This window comes from Pteropus medius, unplaced genomic scaffold, assembly GCF_902729225.1.
Source record: "Pteropus medius unplaced genomic scaffold, Ma_sr-lr_union100, whole genome shotgun sequence".
Taxonomy (NCBI): Eukaryota; Metazoa; Chordata; class Mammalia; order Chiroptera; family Pteropodidae; genus Pteropus; species Pteropus medius.
The window spans coordinates 14,594,269-14,612,951 of NW_024349797.1; the positions used below are offsets into that span (position 1 = coordinate 14,594,269).

The 18,683-nt window shown below is 50.8% G+C and overlaps 1 protein-coding gene and 1 long non-coding RNA gene across 8 annotated transcripts in view; one reads left to right on the top strand and one right to left on the bottom strand.

The window, feature by feature from the left end:
* Positions 1 to 5,761, bottom strand: part of TTC7B (tetratricopeptide repeat domain 7B) — a 226,185-nt gene extending 220,424 nt beyond the window's left edge. For 3 of the 7 annotated variants that reach the window (XR_005657575.1, XM_039884012.1, XM_039884015.1), the window contains exon 1: positions 5,475 to 5,759. Coding sequence is in view for 6 of the 7 variants with exons in the window: in XM_039884012.1 (XP_039739946.1) it covers positions 5,475 to 5,595 (121 nt within the window). In the remaining variant the exon portion in view is untranslated. Of the gene's footprint in view, positions 1 to 5,474 lie in introns of all 7 variants that reach the window. The other 4 variants (XM_039884013.1, XM_039884017.1, XM_039884014.1 and 1 more) reach the window with 3 other exon arrangements.
* A 103-nt stretch (positions 5,762 to 5,864) lies between these two features.
* LOC120619750 (uncharacterized) lies at positions 5,865 to 7,888 on the top strand. The gene is made up of 2 exons (XR_005657657.1): positions 5,865 to 5,983; positions 6,547 to 7,888. It is a non-coding gene; the product is annotated as an uncharacterized LOC120619750 (long non-coding RNA).
* The last annotated feature ends 10,795 nt before the right edge of the window (positions 7,889 to 18,683 follow it).

Consider the following 18,683-nt stretch of genomic DNA (forward strand, 5'->3'; position numbering starts at 1 on the left):
AAAGCATGTTCCCAGAGGGGTTCCTTGACAGCACAGTTTGAAAACTGCTATACAATGTGCTCTCTCAAGGCCCATCTGGTTCTAACAATGTATGGTTATCTTCTCTCAGATAAACAGCCTTTTCTGTGAAGGAAGGACAGCTGGGAGGGATTTGAACCAGACCTTGACAGACAGGTAGGCTCCTGACCTGCAGAGAGGCCTCCAGAGCTGAACAACACGAGCACAGGTAGAAGGATGATAAGCAAGGTCAAAGAGAGGATCCAGGAGGCCCTACCAGCCAAGGTGACGAAGGACGTGCTGGAAAGGTTGGCTGATCAAGTGAATGAATGTCAGCCATCCTCCTCCCTACCCACTCAGAGCCTGAAATTCCTGTAAATGGGGAGCTGGGAAGAAACTGAGCAGTCCTGGCCCCACTGTGTGCAGCCAGAAGGTCATGGTCGTTCTGCCCTGACTGTAGCAACCACGAGCTCCAACGCCTCTCTCAGGGCCATCCACGTGTGACTGTCGCATAAGTGAATCTTTTGAATCCAAATATCAGGACATATGGTCTGCCACAAAGGCGTGTCCTTCAGAGGATACCAGGACAGAGTATTTGAAAGGACGGCTGCCCTGGGAAGGCCAGGATGGAGGGTCACGATGTTCTCACTGATGTCCTTCCCCACTGAGGGCAGTTTGAGTCCCTGGAGTCTGCTATACCCTGAGAATGTCCAAAGTAGCCATTCTGAGCAAGAGTGCCACCTCTGCACCCCACATGGACTCTCAGTGAAACTCCAGCCTTGTTTCCAAAGATGACTCTGGGGCCCTCCAAGAGGCCCCTCGTCCACCAACCCCCTGCTCTCTGTGAAGACTCCAGAGGCCAGGGAGGCCAGGGAGCAATCTGGGAGCGCAGCCCGCCTCCTGAAGGGGAAGCCTCAGGGTTGCAGGCAACAGTGCCGGCAGAGTATCAGCTCTTGGCAAATGCAAGAACTTCACTCCCACTCGATGGTCTGAATACATTTTGTAACCAAACTTTGCCCCAGAAATAATCTTTGTTTCTGGCACCATTCCCTACCTACCCATCACCAAGAGGTAATTAAAATGTCTCGCAATCACACCTAATCAGAAAGGCCACGATCCCTTAAAGGAGAAACTACGTCTGGGGCCCAGTTGTTCTAAGTGAGCTCAATAACTGAGCTCGTGCCTAAGAAGATTAACAGAGTGGGGATGAGAGAACAGATGCCGCCTCACAAAGGAGCGGCTGTCCGACGGGGCTGACACAGGCCTCCAAAATGCCTATTTCTCTCATTGAAATATGTGGGAGTCTTGGCCAGGCCCAAGCTCAGGTGTGTCATTTCCAGGTCTCCCACTCTGTTTTCCCCCAACCAGCTGATATCCAGAGCTTGGTCTGCCTTGCCCAGGGTGACACCGAGTCAGCTGGAGAGAGTGAACTCTGTCATTTTACATATACCAAAGTTCACGTATATCAACTCATTTCATCCTCAGCCACCCTAATGGTGTAGGTAGTATTAACTCTATCTTACTAATGAGGACATGCAGGCTCTGAGATGTTTAACTGATTGGAGGTCACCCAGCCAGGTATAGGTAGAGTCCAAATTGAGGACCAAGTGCCAGATCACTGTACTTCGTCACACAATAGTGAATCTCGCTATTGGGAGGCTGGAGGATGACATTCCAGGGGAAAAGGGCAGCTAAGAGGGCCCTCCCAGGGGCCAGGACATACCACTGAGCCAACAAAGAGCCAATGCGTGGTTATTCACTGCTACCCCTGACCCCCATGTCCTCAGCTTCAGGACAGGGTACCTCAGACCTCCCTGTGACCATGAATCCTCTGGACACCTTGGTAAGATACAGAGTCTGACCCTGCTGGTCTGGGGTGGGGCCCAAGGGTCTGTATTCCTCAGATACTCCTAGATGATGCCCACTCTGTCCATCCCCAGACCACACCACAGGCAGCAAGAGCCTGGGCTCGAGGGGCATTTTCTCCTACCCCTAACTTGTGTGATCACCCTCTTGCTGGGACTCACCGGAGCCTGGCATATAGCTGCCACACATTTAGGTTTTGTTTTTTTTTTTTTTTAACATGGGAGTGATTAAAATAACGACTACAGTGGAGAAAATGGATTTCTGTGCTCCATTTTCAGCTTGGCATTTGCCCTTTTCTTCCTTATCTACCTCTTGGCAAAACTGTCTGAACCGATTTATCTCAAAAGAGTCAGGCTGGAGCAGCATGCTCTGAAAGTGTCCACGATTTAGAGCCTTAATGGGGAGGCACTGGCGTGCTCTCTTCCCATAAGAGGCTAAGTGGGGAGGCGCGCTGCGAGCAGAAGCATTGAGAATGAGGGATTCCTCTGCTCAGAACCCCCCCGTGGCTCCATCTCACTCAGGGAAATGCCAAAGCCTTAACCATGACCTTGGAGGCCCCACATGATCTGGCCCCACCACCCTCTGCCCTCGGCAGGCCTCTGCCCTTGAAGTCTCCTCCCTGGAACACACTTCTCCCCCACTTAGGTCTCATCTCAGACACTGCCTTCCTGGCGAGGCCTTCCCCAGCTACCCTATTTAAATTTGTGGTCCCTGTGCCCCCACCTCCCCACACCCAAAGCACCTTTCCTTCTCCCACTCCGTATTCTTCTAGCAGTGCATCCCATCATCTGATAGCCTGTAAATTTTACTTCATGATTTTATTTTTCTGTCTCCATGCCCCTTCCCCACCAGAATGTGGGACTCACAGGGGCAGGGATGTTTATGATTTTTTTCTCTTTCATTCAATGATATATCCCCAGTGCCCAAAACAGTGGCTAGCATGTAGCAATACTCAATATTTGTGGAATGAATGAATGAATGAATGACCTCCCTACTAAGGTGTCAGGCTCTGTGGCTAGCCCTAGGAGTCATTAGCTCCTTTGATATTCATAACAACCCCTACAAGGTTAATCCCCACTCTAAGATGAGGAAAATGAGGCTCAGAGTGGTTAAGGGATTGGGCTAAGGATGCAGAGTTAGGAAGTGGCAGGTCCAGGATTCAGGCACTGGTCTGGCTGGTTCCAAAGACTGTGCGCTTTACTGCCTGTAGCTGCCTCCAAGGTAACTGTCTTAGTATGACTAACATGACATCTACTCGCTCTCTTTATTCTAAGCAGCGAATGCTTTAGCTTAAGAATTTTGTCAAATCTGCCCAGAACTTGAGGTCTAGTGCACCCAAGAGGGGTCGGGGGAGCTGATGCCCCAAAGCCAGTAGGGAGTCTCACCACTAGCCCAAGGGAGCCCCCATCAGCCAAAGGAAGGAAAAGACGACCCTCCTTCAAACACTTCTCTGAACCCCAATGGACAGCCACAATAATTCTGGCTTTGTTTCATCTTTTTCTTTGCTCTATTATATATATATTCCTGAGCAATCTCAGACCTTTTCAAGTCTGGGTGGCCTTTTGCCATTAGCGGCTTGCTGCTTACCACGTGGGTTATGAGGCAGAAATCTCTCTCTCATGAGTTTCCCAAAACCAAACTTAGACACAGAACCACGGACCACAGTGCCCAGCACAACCCACTCCCCGCCAAGCCTCATTAATGACTGTGGCTTATGCCACAGGGACCAAGCCCTGGGAAGGGAGCAGAGCCTAGGAGGGCCTCGAAGGTGAGTAAGGTGGGCCCATTCTGCCACGAGCCCCTCTACCCCCTCATTAGAGACCACTGTAGTTTGAGTCACCCCTCTTCTCCTACACCATTCTCAATCACATTACCTTGTCTGTTTTCTTTAAATCGCTCATTATCTGAAGGTATCCTGTTTATTGATTTCTGTATTTGCTTACTGGAAGGTAAGAGCATGAGAGTAGGAGACTGGTCAGTGCTGTTCGCCTCTGTCTATGCCTGGCACAAGCGGGCACAAATCCTGGTTGAATGAGTAAATAAGCAGGAAACAAGTGGTTCTGAAGGAAAAAATCAGGGGCCTCACAAATGAACCCATTTAATCCTAACTTCAGCCTCCCCTGCAGGTGTATGCCCACATAGCTGGGAAGTGGCAAAGTAGACCCAACTCCAAGAAGAAGCGAGAAAACACTACAGGTAGGGAGAGGAGAAGCAAGAGGAAAAGCTGGTGAGCCTCTGAGGGAGGACGAGGTCAAGCTGCCATGGGGGCCCATGAGACTGAACACCTTTTCTCCGAACTGAGAAGAGTTCGGTTCTAGCATTTCCACCAAGCTGAGCCCGGGGAGGTCCGTGCTTCCTCCATGCCGCTGGCACAATCGTGGCACCTGCGTTCGCCCAGGAAATACCTGCCCGAAGCACGGCACCACAGTTGAGAGTGTGCAAAATTAAGTCTTTATTTTGAGGCACGCGTCCCATAAAAGGCGCAAATATAAACTATTCTAGAAGATGACACCTGACATCCCTACTTTTGGGTAGTTTGAGACGAGAACGTTGAAAATAGTGCAGATGTCCTTTCTCAGCACGGTGCCATTCATTCTTTCTTTCTTTCATTCATTTGTTCAGCCAACATGTGCTCACCCAGCCTCATGAAGCCAGAGATGAAATAAGACAAAAACCTCTGCCCTCTCGCCAGTCCACTGGCGCCCACAGTTTTGGCGGGTACAAGACAAGCAATTATTAACAATACTTGCTTCCAAAACAAATAAGGCCACGTGGAGCTGGGCTCTGAAATGGGATTTTCAGATGCAACGGGTACAAGAATCAATTCAGTCAACAGAGTCAGGGACCAACCCCAAGCACTCAGTGGCTCTCTCAGACCGCTCCCCGGCTAGGCACCAAAGCCCTCACCCAATCCCATTTCCCAACATTCTTCAACCTCATTCCCACCTCTCTCTCAATGTTCTCCTTCCTAACTCAACTACCTCCCTTCTATTCCCAAACCTGATCTCCCTAGGTCCAGAGCTTGGACATCCTACTCTCTGACCCCCAGGACACACATCTCAACCTGACTTCCACCACCGCCCCACACACACCCCAAACCTGAGCTTCTGCCTGGAGCTCTTTGAAGGCCATATGTTTACAGACCATATTTCCTAGGGCTCTCTGCTCAGGACCCCTATAAATACATCCTGACTCTCTTGAGAACACCATACACACACCCTGGAATCCCCCATACACTTACACCCATGTCCTCAGGAAGCACCCTCCCTCATCACCTCCAACTTCTTAGAACCCCAAGGCCGGCCCGTGATCCCCTGGGATCCCGCTACAGCATCTGAGTCCTTGAGACCCCCCTACACCTGACTCCACAGAGGCCAGCCCCGCACGCCAGTCACAAGCCGTCGCCCGCCGGACGCCCCACCGCGTGACTCCCGGGGACCCCAGGCTGCTGAGGCCCTGGCTCCGCGCACATCCCCGCGGAGACGCGCTCGCGGCCCAGACGCGCCCCTGCCCGCGCCCCGCGCCCCGCGCCCCGCGCCTGGCGGGGACCGGCCGGCCCGGCGGAGGCCGCGCGACCCCCCGCAGCTCCGGCCGGCGCGCCCGGCGCGTACCGTTGGCGATGAGCTTGGCGGACAGCTGCTTGACGAGCTCCGGGATCCGCTCCCACTGGCACTCGGAGCGGCAGCGCTCGATCTCCGTCTCGAGCCGCGAGCCCGCCTTCTTGGTCGCCATCGCGGCCTGGCCGGGCCCGGCCCGCCCGCCCGCAGGCCCCGCAGGCCCCGCAGCCCCGCCGCTGCCGCCCGAGCGCCCCCGTCGCCGCCTCCCGCCGCCGCCGCGGGCTCGGGCTCCGGCTCCCGGCTCCGCGGCGTAACGGGAGCGCCGGCTGGGGAAGGGGCGGGGAGGCGGGCGGCGGCGGCGGGCGGCGGCGGGGCCCCGGGCGCCGCGAGGAGCGGCCCCTGCCGGCCAGGGCCGGAGCCGCAGCGCGGGCCGAGACCCGGGCCGGGACCCGGGACCCGGGACCCGGGCCTGGGGCACGAGCAAGGGTGAGGTGCAGGGAGATCCGGAGGAGGAAGGAGACGCAAGAGCGGGACCTGGAGAGGGCCTGGGATGGACACCCGAGGTGGAAAGTGTGGGGGCCTCTGGGTGGTGGAGGGAAGCGAGGAAGGGCTGGGGTGGAGGAGTCGGGGTCAGGGCAGGACGGGGCAGGACGGGGATGCTAGGGCAAAAGAAAGGGAGGGAGGAAGGGAGAGGCTGGATGTGGAAGCAGGGCAGACCCTCAGAAATAGGGCCTAGAAGGGCAACGACCAGGGGAAAGGTCACCGGCCAGACAGGATTAGTGGCCTGGGGTTTGGTATGAGGCAGGTGTGAGGGGCAGGCCTGCCTGAGCTTGTCCTGCCCGTCTCAGGTTGCCAGTAGATCCCTCTGGGCCTGAGTTGGCCTGTGCCCCTTAGTAGGCCCCCCAGTGCCCCTGGCAGCCTTAACTGCCACGCAGCCCAAGGTGGGAAGAGAGTCATCCATCCCAGGCAGGCACCTGCCCCTGCCCCTGCCCAGGGGCTCCATAAATGTCTGTTGAGGTGAAGCGAACCAGGCAACTCACAGCGCTGCCAGCTCACATGCCAGCTCCCTTGCCCTCTGAGAAGAATTCAAAGTCACTAATGGGGTTTTCTTATCTTGTCCCTGTAGACTGAGAGCGGGGCAGGTGTGCAAGCTGTTCATTCTTTCAGGTATTCAGTAACTATATAGTGATCGCCTACTACGTGCTAGGGACTGTTTTAAGTGCCGGAGATACAGTGGAGAACAAAACAAATTCCTGCCATAGTGGAGCTTACATCCATTTGAGGATGGAGCTGACAGTTTGGAACACCAGCTAGGAGGAAGCACCAAGCCATCATCAGCACCACCTCTTCTAGGTACCTTCCCCCAGCTTTCCAGGTGTTCTCACACGCAGGTTCATCTCTCATCCCCTCAGCAGCCCTGGGCCGGATATTGTGAACAGATGTTGTGAGCCCCAGTTTACCAATGAAGAAGTTGAAATTCAGACATTCAGAGATGTGAGGACGGAAGATCAGGAGATGCCTTCTGGAGCGACCAGCATAACCGCAGACATCTCCAAAGACTGACGAGGCCATGGAAGTTGACCTGATGGGCCTCAGATGCTGTAGACACCCGAGGAAAGGGGAAATAGAAGGTCAAAGTTTCAACAGGGGGCCTTTGTTTCCCTCAATTCCACCAAAAGTGAATAGGAAGGGAAGTAGAAGGAATCTCCATGGGATTCCTTCCCCTTCCCCTGAATGCACATACTGATCTCTCGACTCTGGCACAGAGGTCTGTCTCTGTAGATGTTTGCCTAGAATGTTCTCTCCGCTCTGGTCCAGGACGGAAATTCCTATTCATTCTCTGAGACCCAGGCCAAAGGTCACCAAGAAACCTTGCTCAACATGTGACAGTTCCTGTGTGATCCCACGGCAGTGCTACTTCCTCTGCGATAGGACTTCTAATAGCAAACTTTGTCATAGTGATGACTACTGTCTCAGTTGTCGTGCATAGTGTAAATTGTTGGTGTCTGTCTCTCTGCCCCTTAGCTGATAAGTTCTAAGACAAGGCCTGTGTTTTCATGAGGGCAGAGTAGAATTTGAGCCCTGACTCAGCATATGCTGCCTGGGCAGTGGCATTTAACTGCTCCATGCCTTACATGCCAACAGCTCTTCGGCTGTAATGCCTACCCCGTAGAGTTAGTTGAGAATTAAATGAGGAAATAACAGGTAAAACACTAGAATGGTGTTGGTGTACTGTAAGAGAACAATAAATGTCAACTGTCAGTCTGTGTCTCTGTACCCCTTCCACCCAGCATAGGGCCTGACACAGTATAGGAGCTTGAATGAGAGAGTGAATGAATGAATGAATGAATGAATGAAGCTGGAGATCTCCAAAGTCTAGAATTAGCCTGCAAACACAAGAATAAATATAAGTGACTACATCTGAGGTGTCCGCCGTCACTACAGGCCACCATGGAAGTGGCCGGTACCTACCAGAGTACGCTTCAGACCATTTGCTTGAGCACTGAGGTTGCCGGGGTACAGGAGTTGAGAGCAAAGGCTGACAAACATCGTCAGCCTGACCCAGCAGAGAAAGAACTTTCTGGGCCTTCACTACGTGGAGCCAGAGAGCGGGACCTCCCAATCACCAGGCTCATTCCCACAGCATCAAGGTTTTGATCCTCACCTATTGCCAGCGCTGCTCTGACACCTGCCACTACCACCGTAGAGACATACGAGTGATCGCACGAGGTGAAGCTCCCCAAATTGTTTTCCAGGTGAGCTTACCTGCAGGTGGCATTCAGAAAAATTCAGGAGTAGGAAGTCATTCATGCTAATAATAGTAATTAAGCCAGCATCTTTTTCCAGGCATCGGGTATTACAGGTTTGACAAAGATGTGAAAAATCACAGCTTGTAGCCGAATCCAGCCTTGAGGCCTGGCTGTGCCCCACATGAAAAAAGCTAAGTGAAAGATGACCCCAGGCTAATTCCTTGAGAAAAACTGGCTTTGCCAGGAACAGTGGAGGCAGGTTATAGGCTCGGGAGTGAAGGTCCGTGCAAATGAGGGGACCTCTGTGGTCTGGAATCCTTTCCCCTTTCCCCAAATGCCTAGGCTCCCTGTCCAAGTAGAACAGCAGTAGGGGCGAGCAGAGAGATTATGGCCTGGGGGTGGGTGGGAGGAGCTTCAGGGGAAACAAACACAAGTGAGAAAAGGAGTCCGAGCCTTTGCTCTTGCACCTCCCTCAGCCTAGAAGGCTCTTCCCCAGCTTCCCAAGTGGTCCTCCCTCCCTTCCTTTAGGTCTCTGCGCCAAGGTCGCCTCCTCAGAGAGTCCTTCACTTGCCAAACCCATCTCCTGCCATTCCCTTCACTCCCTATTCTCTTATTCTGCTATGGGTTTCTTCTTGTCACCACCTGATTTCTATTTATGAATTTAATATATATTGTCTGTCTCCCCTCACTAAAGTGTAAGCTCCATGAGGGCAGGGATTTGTGTGTGGTTTTGTTCACCGCTGCATCCCCAGCACTGAGAATGGTGCTTGGCACGTAGTAGGTACTCAGAAAATATTTGTTGAATGGATGAATGAGTTGAAGGAAGGTGGCGGGGCTGGGCTGGGCAGGTGCACCCCAGGCCTGAGCATCCCAGCATAACAGGCCCACAGAGAAGTGGGAATCAGCTTAAGGGAGAGACGGAAATCCCAGCGGAGGAAAGGATGGGGGCCTCAGTGTGCTAACAGAACGGTCACGTTTAACCTTTGACCTCGCCATGCCAAGCGGCAGCTTTGTCATCTGGTTGCCTGAGCCACAGAACCTGGGAGGTGTGAGCCGTGCAGGCACTGCAGCGATGCTCGTGAGGAACCTGGGAACCACACCACAGCTCGCAGACCTGGGCCTCGAGCAATGACAGCTGCAGTGCCTTTGGATGGTGTTTAATTATGAGATATTTGATACACACAAAAACATATATAATCAAGAGTCGCCTATGTAATAAAATAAAATGAACACCAGAGAACTGACTGACCATTCCAGAGTTAACCACCAGCTTGATGTTTGTGTTTATTATTCCCTTGCTTTTTTCGAAAGTAGTTTTATCGTCAGACTCACTTTCTGCCACCCCTTATAATATGTGTAATGTAGAACCCTATACGTGATGTTTGGTTCCACGCTTTCTAAAAGTGGCATCATGTTCTGTAACTTGCTTTTTTGTTCATTATGTTCCTGGATTTATCCTTGTTGCTTATAGCAGTGGTTCCTTCCTTTTCTCTGATGTGTAACACTCCCTGCTGTGACTCTACCACACCTGAATTATCCATCCTCCAGGTTTATATCTCCAGTGCCATGTTTGCTTTTATGAACAAGGCTGCTGCCTGTAAAAGCTGCAAAGTGCTACTGTTTTGAGCAGGGCTTCTGAGGATGATTCATGATGGCTTTGTGTCTCTCCTGCCCTTTAAGTACCCTGGGGTCCCCTGACTTTCTTCCCAAAGGCCACCTGCTGCCGCCTGCAGCCATGGTTCCCACTGTAGGGACAAACTAGTGGGAACCTTGCTGAGCAACTCTGCTGCTGGCACTGAAGACAGTGTTTCTAATTTACCATCTGTTGCCATTTGAGAGAGATAGCCAAATGTAGGAGGCTGGCTGGCGGCTCAAGGAGAACCTGGGTGTGGCATGAGCCACGTCTGGAAACTATGTTCCTCGGGTGGCCTTCAGCTTTGCAAATCCAGAAACACGTGGGTGATCCAGGGTGCTTCCCCCAAGCCCACTGATGAAGCCCATCAGAAAGCATCGTTTACCCTCCATGCCAACTTTCATGTATGATGAAAGCCATTCCCCCCGTATCCCAAGAAGGTCATCATCCAGGCCCTGGAAAAGCTCTGTGGGCTGTCTTGGTCCCATCTCTGAGCCCACCTCTCCAGGGCTGACAATATCTACATGTCCAAGCTGTGTCTCCCTGGCCCGGACGAGGCTGGACCAGCTCTGTGAATTTTCATCTCTCATCTCCATGCATGCTGACCTTGCATAGGTTTTGGACACAACAATCAAGTTGTTCTTTGGTTTAAGCCTGTGTGAAAGGAATCCCTTGTCTTCATGAGTGCTTTTTGCATACTCAGAGTTCTGGGGACACTTTCCCGTGGCCTTATATACTACCTGTCCTTTCTCTGGAAAGGCAAGGAGTGACTTATGATAAAATATCTACTTAAATGTGTAAACGAACAACAAAGATCAGAAAGTATATGGATACGGGGAGATGTTGTATCTGACACAAGAAAGGGTGCCATTCCTAAGTGTGACTAGACTGTTTCGAGCTTCCTAGCAGGCCAGGCACAGAAGAAAATATATGCAGTGGTTTGATTTGAATAATGCAGTGGATTCGCACATCTGGAGTTTTAAATCAGGAACGAGGTAAGCACAAGAGATCTGGTTGTTGTATTAGCAAATAGTTGTGTTCATTTCAAGCATTTTACTAATAAAAAATAAGCTAATTCTTATTCTGTATGAAGGAGCTTCATATTTACAGAATCCACTCGTGTTAAGTATTGTGAGCGATCTTCCCCTACACAAGGCCACTAGCATGCGAGGTTATCACAGGTCAATTCATCAAACATTTATTGAGCAACTGCTGTGTGCCAAACAATGTTAGGTGCTGGAGATACAACATTTCATAAAATGTAAGCCCATCCCTCAAGGAACTCATAGTCTAGTTGGGGAAAAGGGCAACTAGAGGTTGCCCACCTGGAGGTACTCCAGGAAGTCTTTCTGGAGGAGGTAACCCCTGAGGCAAGCTTTGAAAAGGATTTCAGGTCTAGTCTGCTCACAAACTCCCACCATCTAACAGAGTGGTCTTGAATTTTCAAAAACTCTGGACTCAAAATAGGGTCACAGTGTTAACACATCCAGCCCAGACCACACCACTGTCAGATGAGAAAACCCCTAAGCTTACTCTCCTTTCCTATAGCAAAGCACCTACTAGCCAGAGGGGTTAGGGATGAGGACTCATCTGACTCACTGGCCAGCCAGAGAAGCATACAAACACTTCTGTGAAAACATTTGTTTTCTTACCTCCAAATCAGATGTATGCCACCTGATAACCATGCTGATCACATGGAGCTTTCCCTGGGGACTCATGGACATTCCGTTCCTCAGGCATTTGGGAGGCATCACTGGAGGAGAAGATTAGGAGGCCTGGGTTAAGTTCTGCCCCTACTCATCACCAACTAGCTTACGTCCAGGCACCCTGCAATTTCGTTTGTAAAATGAAAGCACTGTTCTAGGAGGCTGCTGGGCTCCCGTCCCTGATTCACTCCTGTCAAAGTGAGACCTAACCAGCTGCTAGAAGGTGAGGAACCCTCGGTTATTGCTTATTGGTATATGGGTTCTCCCACAAGCTGAGTCTCCTGGATTGCAGCCCCCTTCACTCTCAGGCAGCTCAGATGGGATGTGGGGGAAGGTATGCGACACTGAACTTGGAGTTAGTTAGGAAACCTGGATCTGATTTTCATCTCTGTAACTAACCTGCTGTGTGACTTTGGGAAAGTCATATCCTCTCTCTGGGCCTCAGTTAATTAATTCCCACGTTAATTAATTGTGTGTGTGGGGGGGTTGATCACTAGCATTCCACAGTGGGGTCGGATTTTCATCCACTGAGAAGCAAGACAAAACTCGTTAAAACATAGGATTAGAACAACTGGGAAATAACTATGATGTGGCAGGTACTTAGGAAAGGAATGGAGAAGATGAAGGCAGCAGCTAACCTCCAGTAACACACCAGTTAAGGTCAGCGCAGGAAACCAGTTGAAAAGAATACTCGAGTCTTTGTCAAAGAACAGAAATTCCTTCTGAGAGATCCGTTGTTTGAAGAGAACCCCGCCAGGCTTGCAGACGGGGTTAGGAACCCACCGCGCAGCTTTCCCGATCTCTAATGATAGGGACAGGCGCGGCGCGCGGCGGCAGCCAATGAGAGAGCTTCCCGGTGAGGTCATGGGTTCCTCGGCGTTTCATTGGCGAATCCTCACAAGGCTTTGGCTCAGGCAGCGGCGCAGGGCGGTGCGCCAGGCCCCAGCTAAAGCTGAAAACGCGAGTCCCTAAACTTTCTCCCAGCATTTATCTTCCCTGAGCAGCGAGCCACGCAATGAATCTACCCTGCAGAGAGAAAGGAAAATGCCCAGAAAAAAGACTTCTTACCTACCCCAGAGGCTGGGTTTACTTATTCTGAGAAAGTCCTTGCTTTCTTTCATGAAAGTGCAGAGTTGGTTTGTTTTGGTTTAATCTAGTGAAACACACTGATTCACCACTAAGTAATTAGGGCACTGAGCAAAGTCCATTGGTTGGTCACCAATTTTATTTCTCCCATGGTGACACCCAAGGTTGAGAACAAAGACATTTCTGACGTTTTGAAAGATTTAAAAACTGTAATTCTGAAACCCTGACGTACAGAGTATGAGAATGCTGGTTGCACACCGGGCCCCATACTCCATTCTCCTTCCGAATCTGGAACCTGAAGGTTGAAGAAACTGGCAGGGCCAGGGGTGCGGACCCCACTTTCGGGAACGACACATTTAAAGCATCATCAGAACTTGTAGAAATGCAAATTCATTGGCTGTGCCACCCCAGACCTCCTGAATCAGAAACTCTAGGGCGGAGTCCAACCACGTGTGTTTTAACAAGCTCCCCATGGATTGTCATGCGCACTCAAGTTTGAGAACTACTGCTTTAAGTCAACTTACGGCCTGTGAGACGGCTCCCGGATAGACGGTTTAAGGACGTCTGCCCTGTTCTCGCCGTGGAACCGCGGGGCTCATCAGCGCTCTTAGCAGCTACTGTGGTTTTGGCTACAGGTCATTGGATCAGAGATGCACTTGTGAGCAGTCCTTTCCTGGAAATTGACTGAGATGGTGCCCGTTGAACAACTAGATTCTAAGGGTGAACTTTGGACTCAAGAGCCGTCCTGTTCTGCCAAGTGGCCTGGGGAGCAGAGGAAGCCGGTCTGCAGAAGGAAGGAAAGGAATGAAGCAGACGCTAGGCCCAGAGATGGGAAGCGGAGAGAGAAATCCATTCCCAGCGGCTCCCCAGCCCCTGCACCACCAGGCTCTCAGACTCAACTCAGGTCACCTGCTCTGTCTGGTTCACGGGACTCCACGTACACTGGTCTTCAGGCAAGCACACCATGGCTCCTCTTGAGATTTTCACATGCTCTTCCGTCTGCCTGGAACTCTTGCCCCCTATCTTTCCCATGCTGCTTCATTCCTGACAATTAGGACTCTTCTTAAATGTCATTTCCTCAGAGTGATGCTCTAAAGCAGCCTGTCCTCCCACCACACTCTAGCACATTAGCCTGCTTTGCTGTCTTCATTATATGTGTCATCTTTAATGCTATCACATTTATTTGCTTACTGGTTTGCTGGAAGGTCCTTGAGAGCAGAGATCCTGTGGTTTTGTTCACCACCGGATCTCAGGGCCTTGGACATGGCCTGACACATATAGCGATAGCTCCATAAATATTAGTTGAAGAGAAGATCATTTTCCCAAACTTACCGAGGCCCAGCTGCCTTTCAGTCTTCAGGAGACTCCCCAGCCTGTGTTTTCTGATAACAAATCCCTCCTCGCTGACCCATATGGATTCCTATTAGTTGCCACACTGTTAACCTAAAAGAAAAAGGTCAGGGTAAGGGGCAATATGCATTCATTTGTAATCCAAATGAATTGTTATTTGAGAAGCACTAATCCAGGCAGAAACCCAAATAGTGTTCTGACTAGCGAGTGAAGGCAAGGAGTTTTTACGAGAAAGGGAAGGGGAATTATTGCATGAATAGAAGGAAGGGATTTTCTATCGGTGTTAATAAGTCAAGGAAGGAACATCTATAGGTGCAAAAAAGCGAAGTTATTCTTTAACTGTACATGGTGGTGCTAATTCTCGAAAATGTCTTTAAGTCTGGTAGGCAGGATGTCCACTTTATTGTTAGCTTTGCAAACAGTCGTTTGGAGTACGATGCTGCTTTAGACCCTGTTTAAAGGTTATTTTGCCCAGTTTAAGCATTCCAAAGTTTTGAGGAATAAAATGTGTAAGACAATTCCTCTGGAATGGCAGATCTGCCTGCATTTTGAAGTGGCTCCGTTTGCATTATTTTTCATACCACCCCAGGACTCCTAAGTGGTTCAACTTTGTTTTAGAGACAAGGAAACTGAGACCTAAGTGACTTTCCCAGGGTCATGTGGCCAGTCATTTGGGGACAGTGAGGACAAGAGAACTAAGCTTTCAGACCACAGTTGCATCCCCTGGGGACTCACCCTCACTACCTTAGGTCACAGCTGGGGTTCTCTCCACAGCAAGGCAGTCGAGTCAATCTTTGTGCCTCCTGTTGCAAGCTTTTAATAAATGAGTTTTGTTTTCAAAATCCTGCCCAGAATAGCCCGTGGTCAGCAGAAAGATGCTGAGAGCAATGTCTATTCTAAGAAGTTATTTTTTGATGAACCACAGTGGACTAGATGGGTTGAATATCTCTATTGCTCAGGAGCATGACAGATAATACACTGGTCCTCCCCTCACCCAGATTTCTTTTGTAAGATGTGAAACAATATCTTTTTAAAGATGTCCTTGTGTTACCGCTTCTGTTTTGCCGCAGTCCAGGGGCGCTGACTCTTTTGCCAGAGAGGAAAACAGCACTGACCGCTACATGCAGAACACTCTTCTAAGGCGCCTTCCCAAGGAAATGGTGCCCTTGCCCTTGGCCTGGAACCTCGACGTGTGTTGAATGGCTGACTCAGCCATGACCACCGGAGTGTCTGTTATCAAACTCAGAGACTGTGCTGGTCAGGGAAGGCGCCACTTAGAGCCCAGGACAGCTGCATCGGATTCAGTCGAGGTTGTTCCGAAAGCTCTGGGTGGAGCTGGTGCAGATGCCCATGGGTGTCCATGCCCAGGAGTGGTGACAGTGCTCTCTCTCTCTCTGCTAGAACAGCCCTGAGGAGGATTTCCAGCCTCTGTCGCTGGCTACCCAGCTCCCACCCGGTCCCCTTCCTCCCAGAGGGTGTGAACCACCTGAGATTAATCCCTTTATGCCTGAATGAGCCAGGGTTGGCTTCTGTGGCTTGTAACTGAGGGCAGGACTGAGGTGAGGGGCTTCCTGAAGGAGAGCCAGGCACAGGGGCTGGCGAGAGGAGGGTGCGGGCGCCCAGGTAGAGGATGTGACAGTAGAGCAGGGAGGGGCACTGCAGCACCACTGTCCTTCCGACGGGGTCACAACTGTGTGGAGGGAAGTGAGGAAGTGAGTCACAGGGCGGGTTGGAGTCCTCCGGCTCCTCATGGGGTAACAAAGGGTCATGGGAATCGTGAATGGGCTGGAGGTTTTTCCTGCAAGTCTGGCTTCTTTCTCTTTGCTGCTTTCTAAGCTTTTCACTCAAGAGCCTCAGGCTTTTTCCCCTGTGGAAGAGGAGGTGGGGCTAGGAGGGAAAATTAGACTCTCTCCGCCTCATGACAGGCAGCTTCTCGGGGTCCATTGGGACATCTCTGGGTGCTCCCTGGCCTCGAGCCCCCAAAGCTAAGTTCTTCACCTAAAGTGCTGTTTTATCTAGGGGTGAACTTTCTTTTTACAACGAAAGATAAAGCTTAAAATTCCCATCCCCACCCCCTCCAGCGCAGCTGGTCATGTGTGCCTTTGATGGGAGCCAAGAATCCCAATGGAGGGGCCCTTCCTGCTCTGTGTGCATTAGTGGGGCTCATGGCCAAGCCTGGGGGGTTGCCACCCCTGAGGGTCTGCAAGGTCCCTCTAGTGGGGCTTCACCCCATGTGGGGAGGCTCTAGTATGCACTTGGGAGCAGAGGATCACAGCCTTTCTTGGGAGCAGGGTTTGACGGAGCAAGTTGCTGCTCAGGTACTTGGACAAGGAGGAAGAGGAAGAGGAAAAGGTCTCTATAAGGCGGGAGCAGAGTCAGCCGCCCCACAGACCGGCCTCAGGGATGGACTATGGGTCTGTCATCTCATCCCTAACCCGATTTAAACTATCATTTGCCACAGAGCTCTCAGTGCTGTGGACAGGCCCAGGAGGCATCTGCGCACACTCAGTGATCTCGGGAACACAATCCGGAAAGAGCCAAAGCAGGACGTGGCACTCCATCCTGGGCACTCAAAGCAGCACCTCTCACCTGCTGCCTTCTGCAGGTCATTGGCTCTGTGTCAACTTGTCACGGCGTCCCTGCTTGGTGGACTGGGACCCCCAGGCAATATAGGCCAGGCCTTCATCATCCATGCAACCCGCAGGACACCCAGCAGCCCTGGGCTCATTAGTCTACCCATCATCCATTGACTTTGGAGAGGCCCCCAAAGGAAGGAGAAGGGAAATCCTTGCTGAAATCCACCTCCCCCTTCACTAGGCTCATCTCTGTCCCCAAGAGGAAGGAGCATTGGGGATTTCCAGCTCTCTCCTTTGTCATTTTGGTTTACATTTTGTGGTATTATTCTCACAGGTACCTACAATCCCTCACCTGTTAGAGGCATTTGGGTGTTTGCTTCTCTGTACAGACCGTGAGTCTCAGAAAGGCTGGGACTGGATCTTGGTCACTTCAACATCCTCCACATCAGCTGGGCTGACAGTTGGCATGCTGAAGTTTTGGAATGAAGGAACATTCATTGAATAGAATTGTCATGCTGAGAGGCTACCTATAACATCTGTGTAGTATGTTAGAATATGTGATTTTTAAAACAAGCTTGAGGTAGAAATCACACAGCATACAGTCTCAATTTAAAGTATATAATTCGGTCGTTGTTAATGTATTCATGGTGTTGTGCAGCCATTACCATGATCAATTTCGAACATTTTGTCACTCCAAAAGAAACCTTGAACCCATTAGCGGTCACTCCTAGCCCTCCGAGCAACCCTTGGCAAACACTAATTGATTTTCTGTCTCCATGGATTTGCCTGTTCTGGCCATTTCATATAAGCGGAATCACACAAGATGTGCTCTTTTCTAACTGGCTTCTTTGACTTAGTACAATGTTTTCAAGGTTCCTCCACATCGCAGCACATATCGGCACTTCATTCATGTTTATGGTCGGATAATGTTCCATTGTGTGGATACTACACTTCATCCAACCATTCAGCAGTCGTTCACATGGGCTGTTTCCACTTCTTGGCTATTGTGACTGATGCTCCCACAAAGCCTGGCCACTGGGTTGGCCCTGGTGACGATTTCTCTGAGAGAATGTATGGCGCCTAACTACAGTGGCTAACTACACTTCTCAGAAAGTAAGGTGCACTAATGATTGGGAGAACGAATGTGACCTTTGACTGAGGCGATGAGTCATGTCCTTTCAAGTTGCAAAGGGAAAGACGGGGGCTCCAGCCTCAATAGACTGAGTCAACACAACTTTGTTGTAATCTGCATTCCTTTCTTCCTCAAAGATGGACATTAATATTTGGCATTTATTGAGCCTCTTTTCAAACATCTCAGAATAAAACCCTCATTGTTGGATGCAGTGTCTTGACAATAAATGGCAAAATCATTCCACTATTCTGCAGTGCCACAGGGAATCAGCCAGCCCAGGGTGGGGCTGAAGGTGGGGGTGAGCGAAAAGCTTCCAGAGTAACGAGGCCCAAAACACAAAGCCGGCTTGATATATTCCATCCTTGTCACTTTAGAGTACAAAAATGTTTTAATTGCCAGAACGACCTTTGAAATGATCTGCATTTCCATTTTTCTTTGATTTCACTGAATTCAATTTCGTAAGCAGCTCCTAAGTGTTTGGGATGGTGCTGGGAGCCCTCCCTTCCCAGGCAGAAGAGGAGAAACATGTCCTTGTCTTCTTGGAGTTTGCTGCTAGGGAAATAGAGGATGAAAAAGGCCAGACAGAAAAACAACCTGGGGAGTGGCTACTGATGTGTCTGCCCGGCGTCCATCGCCAGTTACGCTCCCACTGGACTTTTCAGGAATGACCTCAAACAAGCATTTATTCAGTGCCTGTCAGGGAGATGCCCAGCCCTCCTCCAGCCAAGGCTGGCACGTGCTCCCCTATGGAGCTAGGACCTCCTCCTGGGTAGCTGAGTCTTGCTTGGAGGGACACAGGATAAAGGACAGAAGAAACACAGGCACTCACACAGCTCTGTGTGACACCCATTAGCACAGAGGGCCAACAACTCACCACCTTTTGTTCTCCAGACCCCAAGGGCCAGCCCAGGTTCCTGCCCTTGTCAGGCCTGATTCTTTATTCCTTTGGTCCTGCAGTTCTCCCTTTTCCTGTCATCCATTCCCTTCTTTGCTTCGGAGGTAGTTATTGTTGCTTTCAAACAAAAGTGGG